This window comes from Ceratotherium simum, chromosome 2 (assembly GCF_057802395.1).
Source record: "Ceratotherium simum simum isolate JZ-2026a chromosome 2, ASM5780239v1, whole genome shotgun sequence".
Taxonomy (NCBI): Eukaryota; Metazoa; Chordata; class Mammalia; order Perissodactyla; family Rhinocerotidae; genus Ceratotherium; species Ceratotherium simum.
Genome location: NC_141901.1, coordinates 36983851 through 37003055, shown reverse-complemented (window position 1 = coordinate 37003055; position 19205 = coordinate 36983851). Strand labels below are relative to the sequence as shown.

Genomic DNA, 19205 nt, shown 5'->3' with positions numbered 1-19205 from the left:
TATATGGTTAACTAGTATTTGACAAGGGAGCCAAGAATACTCAATGAGGAAAGGGTAATTTCTTCAATAAATGATGTTGAGAAAACTGGATCACCACATACAGAAGAATGAAATTGGACCCCTATATTATACCTTTTACAAAAATGAACTCTAAATGAGTTAAAGATCAAAACTTAAGACCCAAAACCATAAATCTCTGAAACACAGGGAAAAGATCCTTGACCTTGGTCTTGGCAACCATTTTTTGGATAAGATACCTAAAGCACAAGCAATAAAAGCAAAAATCAATAAGTAAGACTACATCAAACTAAAAAGCTTCTGCACAGCAAAAGAAACAATCAACAAAACAAAAAAGCAGTCTGTGAGATGGGAGAAAATATTTGTAAACCATATATCTGATAAGGGGTTAATATCCAAAATATAAACAGATTCATACAACTCAATAACAAAAACAGACAATCTAATAAAAAGTAGGCAGAGAAACTGAATATATTTTTTTCCCAAAGAAGACGTACAAATGGCCAACAGGTACGTGAAAAGATGCTCAGCATCATTAATCATCAGGGAAATGCAAATCAAAATTACTATGAGATATCATCTCACTCCTGTTTGAATGGCCGTTATCAAAAAGACAAGAGATAACTAATGTTGGAGAGGATGTGGAGAAAAGGGAACCCTTGTATACTGTTGGTGGGAATGTAAATTGGTGCAGCCACTGTGGAAAACAGTATGGAGATTCCTCAAAAATTAAAAATAGAACTATAGTATGATCCAACAACTCCACTTCTGGGTATATATCCACAGGAATGAAAACATGATATCAAAGAGACATATTTACACCTCCATGTTTATTGCAGCATTATTCACAATAGCCAAGATATGAAAACAACCTAAGTGCATACACACACACACACAACACACAGGAATATTATTCATCCAAGAGAAAGAAGGAAATCTTGCCATTTGCGGCAACATGGACAGACCTATAGGACATTATGCTGAGTAAAATAATTCCAACAGAGAAAGTCGAACACTGTATGATCTCACTTATATGTAGAATCTGAAAAAGCCAAACTCACAGAACAGAGAGTAAATTGGTGGTTGCCAGGGCCTGGAGTGTGGGGAAAACGGGGGGATATTGGTAAAAACCTCCAGGTACAAGATGAATAAGTTCTGCGGATCTAAGGCATAGCATCGTGATTACAGTTAACAATATTGTATCATATATTTGAAAGTTGTTAGGAAAGTAGATCTTAAATGTACTCATCACAAGAAAGAAATGGCAATTTTTTGACATGATGGAGGTGTTAGCTAAGGTTATGGTGGTGATCATTTTGCAATACATAAGTGTATCAAATCAACAAATTGTAGACCTTAAACTTACACAATTTTATATGTCAATTATACCTTAATAAAGCTGGAAAAGAAAAACAATTCAGGTACAAGAGAGCAAACAGTGCTGGGAGACATTGAAGGTTACTAAAGTAGAGACATATATTTACTACTCTTGCCATCCAGCTTGACACCAGAAAGATTGAATTTTAGGAGTAAGGGCCAAGCACTAGAGTGGAGACTATTATAAAACCCATCCTAACAAAGCCTAAAACCACACCCTGATATGAGTCAGAGAAAAGTAAAAATCCTGACAACAAGAGAAGCTTGGAAAATATCTTGACCAATTTATCAGAAAGTCATAAGAATTCCATAAATGCACCTAATTACAGAGCTTCAATATTATAAAGCAAAAACTAACAGCACTGAATGTAGTGTAAGACAAATCAACCATCATAATTAGATATTTAAATAATTGGATATTTAAAATCTCCTATTCAATAATGATAGATAGAAGAAGAAGAAAAAAATCAGAAAGGATACTAAAATATTTTAAAACCACATTCAACCACTGTGATCTAATTTTCTCTTAAAGAACACCATAAAAACAATTGAAGACTACACATTGTCTTTGAGTGTTCATGGAATGCTCACCAAAATAAAACATAAGCAGGCACTTACAGTTAGTCACAGTAAAATTCACATCTGAAATCTTAGAGTATGTTTCTTGACCACAACAGGACTAAATCAGAAACCAACAATAAGATATCTAGAAAATTCTCAAATATCTCAAAATTATATAGCACATTTTAAAATACGCCATTAGTTAATACATGCCAAGGAATATTAGGGACAATAAAAATACATCCCATGAAACCTAGGCAACAAAGCAAAAGTAGTACTTACAGGAAAAAATTCTTAATATAAAAGTGTTTATATTAAAAAAGAAGAGAATTTTAATGTAATTGTTGTAAATTTACATCTTACAACACTGAAAAAAAAAGAAAGCAAAGCAAACAATAAATAGTGTAGAGAAATAACAAAGCTATAGGGGCTGGCCCAGTGGCGCAGCGGTTAAGTGTGCACGCTCCACTGCAGTGGCCCTGGGTTCACATGTTCGGATCCCGGGAGTGCACCGATGCACTGCTTGTCAAGCCATGCTGTGGTGGCAACCCATATAAAATAGAGGAAGATGGGCACGGATGTTAGCCCAGAGCCAATCTTCCTCAGCAAAAAAAGAGGAAGATTGGCATTGGATGTTAGTTCAGGGCTAGTCTTCCTCACACAAAAAAATAAATAAAATAAATAAAATAAAAAGAAATAACAGAGCTATAAGCAGAAAACAATGCACAAATTGATTTTAGGTGGTGTAAAACACAGATAGACAGACAAAGCAAACAAACAGTAATCAGTATGCAGACAAACAGTAAAACTGACAAAAACAAAGAAAATGAATACAGCCAAATGTTGGTTCTTATAAGAGACTAATTCAGGTGGCTGATAATTTGGTAAATGCATAAATTCACTTGGCCAGCTCGGGCTCTCTCACTCTTAGGTTTGCTGGCCCTTAGGTGTGGGAGGTGAAGAGTTTTCATTTGACTATACCCAACACACTTGTCTCGTCCATTTTCTTCTCTGAGACTACAGATCTTACCCCTATACCTTTATCCCGAGGTTTGATGTAGAATTTTAAGGACTTGACTGTTATTTCTTGGTGTAATTGCTCTTCTACTTGCTCTAACTCCTCTCCTTAGGAGACCACTGATGTTGGCTACACATAGGACACCAACCTGGTGTGGACTCTTCACTGAAGATTTTGAGTGATCTTCTGGAATAGTACTTGAGATGACAGGATATCCTGTAGATTTTTCCAGACACTTTTCCCCATGTTAAGAGCTCTCTCATTTCCCACTTGGCTCTTTTCCCAGTTGGCTCATTTTATTATAACAATGAAGCTTCACAAATTCTCAAAGAACAGTGTTCCTTAACACTGTTGAGTGCCTCATAAATCACTTTATATCTCTATGATGGCCCAAATCACCAACTGTTTGGCCACTAAGAGTCAGGAAAAGGGCCATTTATTGTTTTCTATTTCTTTGGTCTATCTTTTAAAATTCCAACTGCACAACATAGATTTAGGAGCATTGTTCCAACTTCTCTTTATTTGTGCCAGTAATGTATGTATTTTCTGCTGTAGAAACAACAGGGGGTATCATCCATATAAGTTAGTTTCCAGTAGAAGAAGAGGAAAATGTCCTGACTCATAGACATTTCTGTCATGTGACTGCTGCCTCTTGGTCTCTGGATGGGACCCTCTGACCGTCCTAATGTCCCTCTGTACCCTTTACGTTAAGACAGCTCAATGTATCCACGTAAGCAGCGCTAAGGTCTGTAACAAAGAACTGTGAAAATTCATCATTTTTTGTGGCACTCATGCCAGATCCTCCTTGATTTTCCTTGACTTACTCCAGCACATTCAGACACTTTTCAAATCCAGACTTCAACTCTCTCCTTCACAAACCTAGTTTGAATTAACCTTATCAGTTTTCTTCTCCCTTCAGATAACCTCGACTCATCTACTAAATGCAACAGGTCTTTGGATTCCTTTTCATTTCATGGCCTTGTTCTTCAGATCAGATAGTGAGTTATCACAATACTATATTCTGATGGGTTCCATTTAGTTGACATCTCAGGGTTACAATTCTCTAAATTGTATCCATTGTACTATATAGACAAAAAAATTGTAGAGAAAGTATTTTTTAGGTCCTCAACCCTTCTAGAAGCTCAGTGCTCTTCCAGAATTTGAAGGATTCATTGACGTGATGATATGAACTCATTACTCACTTGTGTTTATCTGTGAATAATTCTGAGTCGAGAGTAATCATGAAATTGAATCATAGAAGTAATGGACTGTAATCATAGGCAAGAGGTTAACTAGTGCAAAATGCATTTCCAAATACTCTAGGAAGAACTTACATGTGAATAATGATTTTACGCCTGTGGTATGTCAACTGTTAGCAACTTGGTAATGTATCACACACTATTGAAAACACAAGCAACTTCACAATCTTTCTCCATCCACGAGGTGTGGTCAGGTACTGGTAGTGATAGACGTCTCTTCCAAGATCTCCTCCTGTCATGTGCCATGTGTGAACAGGAAAGGAGGAAGAAGTGGCTGTGATGTGGGACCACTGAGTCACGAGTCGAAAAAGAATTTTCAGACACGAGCCGCTCCTTTGTTCATGCACCTTTATTTTGTTGTCAGCATGGGGACAGGACCCATGGGCAGTAAAGAGCTGTAGTGCAAGAGTCTGTGCGGTGCCATGATATACCATTTTTAGCTATTTTACTATTCTATAGAAAGGTCAAAAAGGAAAGTATTAGGTGGTCTGGTTAGCCTCAAAGATTAGGGCATGGAGGAGATGAGTGAGATTTGTCCTTACATTCCAAGGTAAAGTTTGCCTCAAGGAATACATAGGCAGGAGAGTAAAGTCATTGCTCACCTCCTGAAGGTAAATTTCTTTGCTCCTAGCCAGAGGCGATTGAGTAATGCAAGACTGAACGAAGTCTCATGGAAAGAATTGGAAATTGTAAAACAAGTCATAAACAAGGTTTCGACCCCATCAGCTGGGTGACTTGCCTTTCCACTTTGAAATCTGAGACTCATTTAAGGGGCTTTGGTGTCTACTGACCCACATTTAAGTCCACTGGAAAGAAAGTTCTAATATCATAACTCCTTTCAGACCTTTGTAAATAAATAAATAAATAAATAAATAAATAACTTAGCTCTGATTTTTCACTATGACTAAGATGTTTACATCAAGAAAACTATTCAGTTTCTCTGACAAAGGAAATAGAAAGCTAAGACCGTTAATGGGAGGAGTCTCAAAACTGTTTCATAACTTCTTTGTCTCTGGGGATGTAGCACAGGCTGAGGTAGCCAGCAGCACTAGTGAAGTTACTAAGTGACTCTAACCAGTGCAATTTTTCCGTGTTATCTTTGAAAAATCTTCGCTTTCTTGGCATTTCAGAAGATTGTAACATCCTGCAGTTCAGTTTCTGAGAGCTTTACTGATTTTTCTTCCCCCTCAAACAAAACAAATACCAGCTGCCACATTTCTGAAGAAGATCTCCAGATCTGGACTACTGTGGAAGAATTATCAGTGAGGTGAGTCCTGTTAGGATTTTTGTAGAGGAGATCTGGCTACCTCGTTGATATCCACAAGATCACGGGAGGAGAATTAGTTTTTGAGTCTTTTGAGTAGGGCTGAGAGGAGTAAGGCTGGTATTTACACATTTTGAAAAGAGAAAACCACAGCAGCTTGATTCTAATCCTTCACTTACCTAGGAAGGTAATAGATATCATTCATACCAACACAACTGAGGCCTAAACAAAGCAAAATGCATTTTGACTATTGCAGATTTTAAAATTCATTTTCCAGGTGTTTATAGCATTAGTTAATATTTAGAAGAGGGCTTTGGTTTCCTACATGGAAGCTGTGCAGGAAACAAGTGTTTGTGGTAGAGGCCGGGGTAAAAGACAAAATAATGGCATGAAAAAAATATTATGCAATAATATTAAGTAAAAAACACATTTAGATGTAAAACTATATTATATAACATTATTCCAATTTTACAAAACATGAGAAAAAGTACACATGAAATAAAAAATTTCTCAGTTTCACAAACACAGCTACTCAAATACATGGTGTCTTGATATATTCATAAGTACTTTAGCTTCATTCTACACCAAGTTTTAGAGGCAATATTTCAGTTCTTTTGGGACTAATTCCCTGCTTTCCTCAAAGTCAGAGGTAAACTTTGGTGATGAGAGTTTGTAAGAAAGAGGCAGTTGGAGACCATTAAATCTATACCTACCTTTTGGAATGCTTTAGTCTTTCTGAGGAGCCTGGTACATAAACATTTCCTGTTTTTAAGAGGAACGTAAAGTTTGAAATATTGGTTTCTGAATTCTCTAAATGTTAGATAAAGCCTTTTATTGAAGCTTAATTGTATTGGTCAGTTTTTCTAAATATTTTCCTGATTTTTTTCTTTGCTTCATTCGGTAATTAAAATATGCTAAAATCTCAAACTACAATCATAGAATCAAATAGTTCTTTTAATTTCTAATATAAATATTATATATGTGTGTATATATAGTGAAAGGGATATACTACATAATACTATTTATAATATACTATTTATAATAATATAAAGAAATGTGAATTAATAAATAATATACTTATTACTTTTAGATAAATACATAATTAAAACTGTTACAGTTAAATTTTTTCTGGAACTTAAATCTTTTATCATTGTGTAGTGAAATTCCAGTTCTGATGAAAGTGTTGGGGAAGAGGGAGAATCCCCCTCCGCCCTTTCGCTTAAGGTTCTTATGGCTGGCCAAATAATTTAAAGACAGGTTAGCAGGAGAAAATGAAACAAAGTTTAATAACATGTATAAGTGGGAGAAACCAGGGAAACTGAGTTTCTCCACAAAATGGCGGAGGTTCTCATCTTAAATACTATCATCAGCTAAAGCCAAAGGAGGATGTTGGGGGTGGGGGGAGTCAGTTATGGGAGATTACCAGAAAAGCACAGGAAACGAGGAAAGTTATTACACAGATTTAAGGCCTCACCTTCCACATCCTTGAGTTTCTAGAGATGATTTCATCCCCCCTCCTCCCAGTACAGAGAGGGAGATACTTTTACAAATGGAGATTTCCCTTATAAATGTAAATGTTTTGGTAAACAGAACTTTGAAAAGAATGGGCTCAGCAAGAACCCTCCCACTCTGTCACTTTTAGGAGGAAGTTTCGGGGAAGGTTTAAGTTTCTTTCAGAGAAAATAATCAAGGTAAAGAGATATTGTTTCAGGGTGGCCAATTTTGATCTCCCACAAAAGTCTTTGTCTTAAGGTCTACTTAAAGCTACACTAATACAAATACACTGCTTTCTTTGAATTAATGTTTGCACGATAAAACTTTTTGCAACTATTTTTTTTAAACCTTTAGATGATCTTTTGTCAACAACACATAGGTAGATTTTTTAAAATCCAGTTTGAAAACTTTGTCTTTTAATGGGTTCAGCATTATGTACATTAGGTGAAATGCTGTATTTTGACTAGTTTGTAACACTATTTGTAATACTTATTCCATGCTTCCTTTGTCTTCTTCTTGTCAATAGTTTTAAATTTGTATCTCTAACTTCTTAAGAACAAGCAACTTAGTGAATACTCATATCCTCTTTTCTCCCTTCCTTCACCCCACCATGTTGATCTACTTTCAGTTTCATTTCTCTTCTGCCGTTTATTTTTAAAACATTAAAAGACTTAATCAAGGTCTTGTTCACGCCTACTTTTTTGCCTGCAGCATTTTGTTTACCTGATTTTGTAGCCGGAAAAACCCGGGACCCTGTCACTGTGGCCGGAATCAATGAACACAATGACCAGGAATCGAGGAAAAGAAAAATGGTTTAATTTTGCCAGCAAAATGAGGCTGCTGTGGGCTCATGCCCCAAAATCTACAGCCCTCCTGAAGCATTAGGAGTCGGAGTTTTTAAAGGAAAGTCTGTGGGAAAGAATGTATCCTTGGGACTGTGATTATTTGTTGGAGGAGGGATCCCAGCCCTCTGGCGCCAAGCTGGCTGTTATACCTATCTACAGCAGGAGATTTAGGGCTCCATGAATCAATCTTCTCACATCACCCGAAATTTGGCCTTGGCGAGTGGACTGCAAGCGCTACCAATTAACAAGTACAAAGTTTACAAGGTTTTAGGTAGGGGAGGGGGAGCTGTGGCTTTGCAGTTCGCTGTCCTTCTGCCAGCCTGCGTTTAGCTGAGTTAGGGAAGCTGCAGGGGTCCTCTGTTTGTCTGTCCCTGTGATGAATGATGGATTAGGCGCCAGGAACCAGGAGTTGGGGAGCTTCAGCTTCTTGATAATTTCGAGATACCAGTCTCCCTGTAACAAACCTCAAGAACTGGTAATTAGCCTGAGTTTCAGTTTGTAGCCACCTGGGCTTTTAACAATTTATTACCTCCATTTGTCTCCTGGAATTCCTGGACACAAAGGATAAAACAACCAATATCTACAAGTGAATGTAACTTAGAAAAGCAGGGAAGGGGGAATGAGTGCTTTTTGGTTTTAACCCCATATATGCTGGGTTCAATGCAGGGGAACAGATATCAGGGCCGGCATCAATTGCTTTATTTTCTTGTTGAATACTATTTCCAGAAGAGTGCTTGGTAGGTGTCTTTGTGTTACAAATCTTCTGATTGTTAATTGTGTTGGAAAATATTGAAGATTCATCTATAAGCCATTACATTTAAAATGCTGTTTCGCTGGATAAAAAATCCCTGTTTCAAAATTATTTTTTCTTCAATTTAGGTTGATAACATCTTTCTGAAACCCTTGGGATCACATAGGATTTGGAATTCAGAATTTGAGTGACTTAAGAAAGGCTATTCAAGGCACTCACTATATATAGCATATTACATAGATTGCCCAGTTGGGTGTAGGTCCTGACTCATCTTAAATGCACTAATATTTCAGGAGAAAGACAATATGAACATTCACACTAAAGGAGAATTTTTAAAAAATTGTACATAGACTCCTGCCGTCTCACATCATCTTTTTTTCCTAATAAATTTTGTCACCAAATTCACACACACACTCACACACACACCTTTTGGTTTCACAATTTTAGGAGGTTTTGAAAGTGCAGATATGGATTTGGGGCAAACACTATACAAAATTACTCCATGTAGTTTTGTTGTTGAGAATTTGATTTTGAACTTTTGTAAGTAAGCTACTATTTTTTTCTGGAAGTGTCAAATTTTTCTTGTTTTTGGATATTCTTCAGTTTCTCTACATTATGTCTTGGTGTGGGTTTTTCCCTCACTTTCTTATTTAGCATTCTATTGGCCTGATCAATCTGAGGATGCTCCTGTTACTTTAATTCCAAGAAGTTTATCTCATTATTTCTTCAAATATTTCCTCCTTTTCACTTTAGTTTTCACTCTTTTTGCAACTAATAACATGTGGATGTTGACACTTTATCCTGGATTTTGACATGTCTTACATTTTGTTTTCTATTTTCTATTTGTTAGTTCAAACCTATCTCCTTGTGGGATGCATTTCAATCCAATTTTACAAATCAATAATTTAGATTCTAATTGTGTCCATTGAACTATATTGCCAAACTATTATGTTCTAGGAGCCAAATCCCCTGAACTCTAAAGTTTAAGCTCTTAACACCCATATTCTGCTTCCTGAGTCAATGCATTGACAGAAGATATTGGAGAAAAAATGATAGAAGTGTCATTTTTCACAGTGATTCTCATAAGCTATATTCAGAGTTTAGGACATTATACATAAAAATATGGTATGTAAGCGTTTCCATATGATTGGATACATGCTGAGTACATCTGCATATTTGCATAATTTGGCAGACTTCTAAATTAAATTTGATTAGTTTCATGAAGACCCTGTATTCTCTAGATCTACTTTTTAAGAAGAAAGGTAGGAAGTATATTCCATAAGAGATTGGAAGGAGAAGATATGCATAGTTCTTGAGCTTTAAGATGAAATATGGAAAGTGAGAGAAGAAAGAGACAGATTATTCAAGTCTTTCCAAGCCAGGTTAAGGATCAAGGAATTTCTCCTAAAGAAACTGGGGAACTATTGAATGCTTTCAAGCAGTGCAGAAATGTGGTTTATAGAAAGATAACTGGATCTATGAAAATAACTAATTAGAGAAATTAAGCCTGGAAGGAGGAAATTCAAGCAACTGTTAAACAATCCCAGACAATATGATATGATCCTACGCTAGGGAGCAGGTAGAAGTCTAGCAAAGTGACAGTGATATGGGCACATAGGACACAAAGAACATGGTCCAACCACAGGGAGAGATGATGCTAATTAGAGCTGACTAGGGAAGAGCCAAGTGGACTAGGGCAGGTACAGCATGGAACTGTATTGCTGTTGCAGAAGGATATTCACATAAGGTGAGGGGCTGCAGCCCATTTTGCACATAGGTCACTTCAGGCATAGTGGGTATGGGAAGTCAGGAAACAACAACAGACATTAATGGCCAGGCTCTAGCACTAATCAAGGAAAGGAAGAGGAACCAGGGACTTTGATACTATACAGGCCATATTATAAACACTACAACAATGACTTATTTCCAGGGCTTTTTCTTTCTTTCTTTCTTTCTTTCTTTCTTTTTTGTGAGGATGATCAGCCCTGAGCTAACATCTGCCAATCCTCATCTTTATTTTTGCTGAGGGAGATTGGCCCTGAGCTAACATCCGTGCCCATCTTCCTCTACTTTATATGGGACACCACCACAGCATGGCTTGACAAGTGGTACGGTGGTGCGCGCCTCAGATCCGAACCCGTGAACCCCGGCTGCCACATCGGAGCGCACGTACTTAACCGCCTCGCCACCGGGCCGGCCCTTCCAGGCCTTTTTCCACCACACCTACTCCTGACTCAATTCAACTATCATCATTAATAATGTTTTACGCCTTCCTAGTACAGAATTTCTCAACAAATTTTCTAAATGACACATCTGGTAATTAAGTTCCTCTTTGTCACACACATCCATGGATAACACTTGGACATGGGCCACTCATACACATAAACATTAACAGTCTTTTAAATTGTCTGCATAAATGTGTAACACTGTGTGTTATTTTTCTCTTGTAGGCTCATCCATAACTTGAGAGATGGTGAATGAATACCAGAAAATTGTTCTTCTGAAGGGATTAGAGCCCATCAGTGGATATCATTTTAGCATTATTAAATCTTTACTGGCCGATGATTTACAACTGACTGCGAAATCTCAAAATGAATATACTAAAATTGAGATTGCTAACTTAATGGCAGAAAAGTACCAGGGACCCGCCTGTGTTGACAAACTAATACAATTGTACAAAGACATAGCAGAACTTAAAAGTGTTGTTAAAAGTCTCAGAAATGAAAAGTTAAAAGGTAATGAGGAAGAACTCCTCAATCTCACTCTCTCTGCACCATCCTCAACCTTGACTAGAACCCTGACTTAGTCATAGTTGAAACAACCCTTTCCTAGCTTAGGACTCAGTAGCCATGACTGTGTTAGTACTGCAGAAGCCAACAAGTTGACACGTTAGGGCATCCCCTTTCCTATAAAGGGGATTGATGTATGTTGGAGGGTGTATCTGGGGTGAGGATAAAGAACAACAGACAGAGGGAGATGACAAGAGGCTGAGGCTTCTAGTATGTTAGAAATGCTAGAAAATGACAAAAGAATAATTTAAGAGTTGCGGTTCATTTAAAAACGTTTACATTTAACCAATTAATGTGCCTGTTCTATTAAGCGCATTTGCTCCACGATCATCATCTCCTCTAGAAGCAAAAACACAGCAGTACTTAACATAAAAACCTACCTCTCAGAGATGTGAAGAACATACCCTCTTGTAAAATCACTGGGCAAAAACAAATATTTTTAAAATTCAAATGCCAATATTACCATTTTATCACATTATGAATCCATATCATATTTCCTTTCAGCAGTTTCTGTAATTTTAATAAATCTTTTAAAGAACATGATCAACCAGTCAGCATCATGAAAATCTTAGATTTTTTAAAAGGAAATGATAAGGAAACAGAGTTGGGAGAGAGTTTGAATGAGGTACATGGGATCCAGAGGATGAGAAGGACAGGCTCACTGCACAAGGAGTGAGTACGAAAAATACTAAAGAAGCATGAGACAGTCTTCCTGCCCATGTTGTTACTTTTGGTCCCCTTGTGCCAGGCTGGCTAATGCAGTCAGGGTAGACAAAAGCATATCTAGACCCACAAGCAAGAGCTTGGAGTAAATAACATTGAAACTGCTTCAGCTGTCTTAGACCAGACGCTCTGGGTTTATTGTGTCCTTGTTTTTGCTTCAGTGGCAACGAAAGAGAGAAAAAAAGTGGCAGCGAAAGAGAAAAAAAAAGTGGCAACTCTATTGAAAAGGAAAAATCAGGAAGCAGCAGGTCCTGACATACCTGCACCCACTACAAGTAGCAATCTGCCATTTAAAAGAGCAAAGATGACTCCTGTGACTCAGGTAAGCTTGAGGAAGAGAAGCAGGATGGAAGTCCCATGGAAGGAACTCTGCTATGGCAGTTGGTTCTTTATTAATGTTCCAGCAGTTCAAATTTACCAAATTCAGGAATTATGGGGCATCTACTTTGTGCCAGGCAAAGAGCAAGGCACTATAGAGCTGTAGTAAAAATTTCTATGACATAAATATGATGACATAATCCCCATTATAAAGATAAGTTAACAATCAGATTGGAAATTCATCTTGCCTATGCTTTCACAAACCTAGATTTTCTAATTCCAAGACCAGTGCTCTTCCCATCACAAAACAGTGGTGATTAGAGAAGTAATGTTTCTTTAAATCGGCCATCCCTTTTTTAATGCTGCCATCTATGCCCACTCTTACCTACTGGCCATCTCTTTGGTAATGGGTTGGAACTCCCCGGAATTTCCAAGGACATCACATTCCACATAAATAGAACAGACTACAAAGTAATGAAAATATGTTCTGCTTCTTTTAATACTGAAAACCATTAACAGGAAAATTAAACTCCTTTCAGAAAAGAAAAAACACTGGAACAAAAAAGAATAAGGTGTCCCAGGAGCAGATTCAGCCTCTCTGTCCTTCAGTAGCCAGCTCATCTGCAACCATGGGCATGCCACCACCTTTCCAGAGCTCATCATGGACTCTACCCTCCACATTCTTAACTAAGGTATGCACTTCCTGTTTCTCATTTCCAAGTTTGCTTCAACCCAGTAACAGGGCATTCCACAGTTACTATTGCTATTCTCATGTATAACTCTTGTTACTGATTGGCTAGCTTTGGCAAAGTTGTTTGCTATGGTAAATTGGTCACATTGATGAGAAGGCACATCCAGGTAAGTCCAATCACTCACAGGTGATTACCATGTGTAATATCTCAGGTCTCACCACTCTAAGTACATATTTTATTTTTTTTAGTCATTTAAATGGATAGAGGATATATTTTAATTTATTATTCTACTTTAATCTATCCCTTAGATACTTCATAACAATGCCCTCATCATCCACAGCTCTATGTTGTTCTCACTAGGGATCATGCCTTAATTCAGAAAGATTATTCTGTTTAAATGAGTGTTTTCTAACTTCCATGCCATTGTCTGCTACTTATACTTTGGCCGGCTAAGCTATACCAGTTCATTAGCCTTTCCTTTTTGCTAAACAATTCCTTTCTAGCCTGGTCCCAGCTCCAAATATCTGTGAAGGTTGTTGTGGCCCAATGTTGTGATTGGGGTTTCATTCATGAGAAAATAACTTCGTATTCTCTGCTCAAACTTGTAAGTTTATTTTCCTGTTTCTGTCCAACACAGGACCAGATAAAGCAAGGCCAACGTCAGGTAGCTGCCAGAAGAAGTGTTCCTCCAAAGGGCCCAATGACAGTGATGGTACTGAAAGCAACAGAGCCATTCGAATATGAGTCCCCAGAAAAGGGAAAAAACACAATGTTTCATGCTACTGTGGCTACTGTGAGTCAATTTTTCCAAGTGAAGGTTTTAAACATCAACCTAAAAGAGAAATTCACAAAAAAGAACATCATTACCATATCAGATTACTTTGAAGACAAAGGAATCCTGGAGATAAATGAAGCATCATCTGTGTCTGAAGCTAGTATTGATCAAAAGATTGAGGTCCCTAACAGCATTATCAAAAGAGCAAATGAAACTCCCAAGATTGATAGTCTTTACAAGCAAGCATCGGGAACATTTGTGTATGGGTTGTTTGCGTTACATCAGGTAATCCTTTAAAATTGTTTTTCATTTTCTCCACCAACACCTGAAAGTAAGCCTCCTCACTTGCCAAGCTCTGGTTACTGACTGAATATTGGAACCCAGGACTCTATCTTGACTAGAGATAGGTGGTCAAGTATCCACACAACAAGAAATGGGACTAGGTGACCTATTACCATTCTTCAACCCAAGATATCCCCATACAAGTTCTTTGAAAAAGATTTGCTAAGAAATTTTGTCATCATTATGATTATCTATTCTCAGCCATCATAAACAAGGACAGTGCAGGGTCTATATCAATATGCACATGCTAATAATTTTATTTCTGAGCTCCACCACAACTGTATAAATCATTATTTTCTTTTTACCTTGAAGAATAGATTGCCCTACCAAGGTTGAATTACAGTTGTGCCATATATTCAGAGTAATAAATAGATGGGCTTGTATTCTCCTGAATGCGTTTACATTCAAAAGTTAGGCAAATGACATAACCATTCAATGCTGTCTCCTCTATCTTATTCATTTAATCAATTATTTGTGAACAGTTTACTGAAGACTGAGAAATATTGTATTGCATGATATTTGGAAGATATGGCAATCTAATTCCCTTATTTATCAGGGAAAAAAAAAAAAGGCATAGAGAGTTTTACTGATGTATCAATGTCCAAATTCAGAGTACTAGTTAGTATGATGAATTCAATGCATTCAATTTTACAATTTTGTAAAAATTTCAAAATTTACAAATTGCTTTGAACTTACCTAATATTATTTATGATTGCTTCATAATGCTATATACCTGTCTTCTAGGATAACCTCTCAATTTACCTCCATTACTTTCTTACACTGTCTTTAAGAGATCATGCTTATAAATGCAACTATAGAATTGATGATTAATAGCTTAAATGAGTGAAACACAATTAAGTGAAACACTTCATTAGAATATGAACCACGGGACTTAGGTCAATGGGGATAAGATATTGGAGAAGAGTAAATGGAGAAGGTTGAAAAAAGAATTAGTGAGTTTCTAGAACCTTACTTGTTATATAGAGTCTTTATAATCTACTGAAGGAATAGCGGGAGTCAACGTCCATTCATTTCTGCATAAGGATGGGAACCCAGGAAGTCTACCCAGGATTTCTGATTCCTCTGATTCCAGTTTTAAGGAATCAAAGCTCCCTTTGAGTTAGAAGCCATAGAAAATAGGAATAAAACTCATTCTTCCAGAATTGTCATATAGAAAACATCTGGAACAAGAAAGGCAAAAATAAAAAAGCAGAACAATAAAAGCAAAGTTTCCTGAGAAAACCTTGCCAAAGCCATATGTATATCTGGTCTATAATTGCTTTTATATATGTTTTGTATTTACTGTGTCACAAGGGTCTTTCTCATACCTCTGAAAGTTATTATGTTTTCCGAAACTGAATGTTAAATTTCTATTACAGAAAAAAGTGCTTAAGAAGAACACAATCTATGAAATACAGGATAATACAGGAACGATGGATGTAGTGGGAAATGGAAAATGGCACAATATCAAATGTGAGGAAGGAGATAAACTTCGACTCTTCTGCTTTCAACTGAGAAAAATTGACCAGAAGCTGAAATTGACATGTGGAGATCACAGTTTCATTCAGGTGGGAACTGGATAGAGGAATATTGCCATTTTCCAAAAAGGCAAATAATTTTGTTTAGGTTTTGAGAGTACCAGATTCCTGTCTTTTGAACACAGAAAGTCTAGCAGGTGAGAGGAGAACACAAACAGTTCGCTTGCATTCATTTGTAAGTGAAGAACTTTTTTTTTTTTTTATAATTTTATTTATTTATTTTTCCCCCAAAGCCCCACTAGATAGTTGTATGTCATAGCTGCACATCCTTCTAGTTGCTGTATGTGGGACGTGGCCTCAGCATGGCCGGAGAAGCGGTGCGTTGGTGCGCGCCAGGGATCCGAACCCGGGCCGCCAGCAGCGGAGTGCGCGCACTTAACCGCTAAGCCACAGGGCTGGCCCTAGTGAAGAACTTTTAAAAAGATACGAGAAAATGACATTCATACAAACTTCAAAAGGACATGACACTTGTGCTAAATAATAAAATATTAGAGGAAATTAGGAGGAAAGGGAAATAATTTCCCACAGTGGTGAAGAGCAGGGCTTTGAGTAGGACAGATCTGATTTGAATCCTGGGTTCAGCCCTCACTAGTTGTCTGTTATTGAGGAAGTACTTTAATTGGTCCTCTAAAATGATTAAAGTCTCTATCTCACAAGGTTGATTTAAAAGTAAAGTGAGACGCACATACATTATCTCACTGCCCGACACAAAATGAGAAATTAATCTACAATAGACGTTATTTTTCTTAGCAAAATAAAGACACTGGAATGTGTTCTAGGCAAAGGGAATGACACATGTATATTTTGAAAAGTGTGAAGTAGCATAATGAGTTCAGTCAACTGAAATTCAGTAGATGTGGAAGACTGTGGGAAGATGAGATCAGAAGGTTAAAAGAAGAAAAAAGGGCCAGATAGTGTAGCCTTTGTCAGAAACAAATAAATAAATAATTCAATGTGACAATAGGTAACAAGTTGAAAGACTGTATGCAGAGGGATCACTTTGACATCTTAGCAAAAATATTTTAGTAACTATCTGGAGGAATGCATTACAAAGAAGCTAGGTTTGGAGAATATCAATTCTCCACAGGAATATCAATTAGAAACGGAAGCATTTATCAGTTTAAAGATAATTGTTAAAGTTATAGGTTAGAATGACATTGCCTAAAAGAAATAATAATATAACGTATATTTATACTAATAGAAAACACTTAGCACTCACAACGTGCTGGAATTGAGACAATGAGAATATATTCGTTATTTCCATTTCAGTGATATAGATACTCATGCTCATTAAAGAGTAAGTAATTTGCCCTAATTGACACAGCCAGTAAATTGTGGAACTAAGATTTGTATCCTGGCCCGGGCTTTCTAGCTCCTGAGTCAGATTCTTGGGCAAGCTGAATGAGAAGATCAGACAGATAAGAGTGAAGCCTTGGGAAAAACTGGTATTTGAGAGTGGTCTGAGGTAAAAGATACCACAAATGAGAATGAAAAGAAGTGAACAGAGAGATCAAAGGTAAAATGGAAAAATGTGTATAATAAGCATCAGAAAGAAGTTTAATGAGGAAGAGGGTCAACAGAGCTCATGCCAGACACAAATGACTAAGTGGTCCCAGGATCTTAAATAACTGTACCTTAGAGCAAAATGTACCATACTGGGAAATGCACGTCCTGGACCACAGGAAAAAGATATGGTTGACTGTCCATGACATCACACTCTCTGTCTCATATACATAGGAACACATACACACACAAACATGAACAGAGGTCCACCATGGGATTCTTGATACACAAATCAAAGTTAAATTAAGTGCAAATAATTAAATTAGAAATACTGATATGTTCACACATATAGACATGTACATGCACATCAGTTGTTCCACTTCCCAGATCCCCTAACACAAGAATCCCTGTCTTCTACCTCTAATCCTGAGCAATTGTACTGAGAAAGATATTTAACTTATGTTGCGTCCTCTCATTTTTCTGCCCCAATGAGTACTCCCCTCAATGCTTAGCACTGGGTGAACCAGCACTTTCGTTTCTGTTATGCTTCCTCCTTACCACCCTTGTGGATCTCCTACCCTGTTCAAATGTACCCATGCTGGACATCAGGAAATATGTTTTCAGGCTCCAGATGATGGGGAGAGGGAGATGGGAGACTCAAAAGATACTAGAACACAAGAGGAGATGGGAGAGAGAGAATGAACAGCCTTTGAGAGAGAACAAGGATGATTGACTCATGAGTAGGAGACACAGTGTGGCTGAAGAGAGAAAAATAAGCAAAGCTTCATGTCCACTGCTAGGATCTCATTGTGTCTTTCTTATCTCTCCTTCAAGGTCATCAAGACTAAGAAAAGAAAGAATGAGGAACCTAGAGTGGAGAACCCCCCTCCAAATCCATTTTATGGCTTTGATAGTGGTATTGTTAAAGTTGAGACTTACTTTTAAACAATAGATTCAGTAGAAATAGCCCAGCACATTAAGAGATTTTTATATCTGAGTTATGGATTAGGTAACTTTTATAAAATTTACTTATTATATTTCTCTGTATTTTCTAAGAATATCACATTTTGAATCTAAAATGTTCATAATGTAAAAAAAATAAAATTTCCTTTTTTAAAAGCCATCGCTCTCCAAAAGTGCTGGATATGGTCTTTTTAATCCATAAATGAGTTGTTTGAGAGTGGTCTATTTGTGCACAGGAGGCACACAGGGTGGGGCACACAGGTCCTCACCAACATTGGGATCTACCAGTGATTTCCAGAAAACAAGGCCCTCACCATGGCCATGTCTAAGGTTAGGCAGGTTGGTCTCACAGCCCACATTCAAACCAAAAAGCCCTGTGCCCTGGGGAAAGTGTATTTGGTCCAGAAAAAAGAATTACTTTTTGTAATTATATCCCCCAGAAGGGGAACATTTGGATAACTGGTTCTCTTCAGGAAGCACCATCATTGATTTACACAAATGTACCAATATATGCAAGAAGCTCCCCTACTCCTAGCTGCTGTGGAATATCTAGTCCCATTCATCTGATTTGTAGATACATACTACTATTAGTTTTCCAACTATATTTTCTTATTCTCACGTTTTAAATATGTGGATTCCAGAGAAAAGTTACCCAAGTAGAGACATGCAAAGACAAAAAGTAATGAATAGTGAATTAAATCTACACTAAGTGACAGTAAATATCACCTAAAGAAATTAAATATCTAAAATCAATATGTACAATATAACCGTTGGCTTCTGCTCCCGGTGATGGCAGAGTAGTCTGCCACCATAAGCAACAATATAACTCAATAAAATAACATGGGGTGACATTTCCCAGGCTTTGGACAAGAGGCAGCATCAAGATAGATCCCTGATAGAAGGCAACTCAGAAGGCGGTCTTTATAATTGCCCCAGATCTCTACCTAGGAGGATTTCTTGACTGCAGGCTATTGA

At 37.3% G+C, this 19205-nt stretch overlaps 1 protein-coding gene and 1 long non-coding RNA gene across 4 annotated transcripts in view; one reads left to right on the top strand and one right to left on the bottom strand.

The window, feature by feature from the left end:
• LOC147917893 (uncharacterized) overlaps positions 1-6392 on the bottom strand; it is a 43676-nt gene extending 37284 nt beyond the window's left edge. Inside the window, exon 1 of the long non-coding RNA XR_015554718.1 lies at positions 6211-6392. This is a non-coding gene — a long non-coding RNA (uncharacterized LOC147917893). The remainder of the gene's footprint in view (positions 1-6210) is intronic.
• LOC101400583 (myeloid cell nuclear differentiation antigen-like) lies at positions 5228-18390 on the top strand. Of its 3 annotated transcripts, none has more exons than XM_087441092.1 (8): positions 5228-5500; positions 7703-8084; positions 11038-11322; positions 12261-12421; positions 12957-13109; positions 13747-14169; positions 15606-15794; positions 18102-18390. In XM_087441092.1, the coding sequence occupies exons 3-8, from the start codon at positions 11058-11060 to the stop codon at positions 18210-18212; spliced, it is 1302 nt and encodes a 433-aa protein (XP_087297218.1). In that variant the 5' UTR covers positions 5228-5500; positions 7703-8084; positions 11038-11057; the 3' UTR covers positions 18213-18390. The 3 variants fall into 3 exon arrangements, with proteins under 3 accessions (XP_087297218.1, XP_087297215.1, XP_087297208.1); XM_087441089.1 differs by having other exon boundaries at positions 7703-8107; XM_087441082.1 differs by lacking the exon at positions 7703-8084.
• The last annotated feature ends 815 nt before the right edge of the window (positions 18391-19205 follow it).

Coding starts and splice junctions, on each gene's coding strand:
- LOC101400583 (XM_087441082.1), top strand. CDS start 11,058: ATGGTGAATGAATACCAGAAAATTGTTCTTCTGAAGGGATTAGAGCCC. Junction 14,170..15,605: donor GGTTGTTTGCGTTACATCAG/GTAATCCTTTAA, acceptor TTTCTATTACAG/AAAAAAGTGCTTAAGAAGAA. Junction 15,795..18,101: donor GAGATCACAGTTTCATTCAG/GTGGGAACTGGA, acceptor CTCTCCTTCAAG/GTCATCAAGACTAAGAAAAG.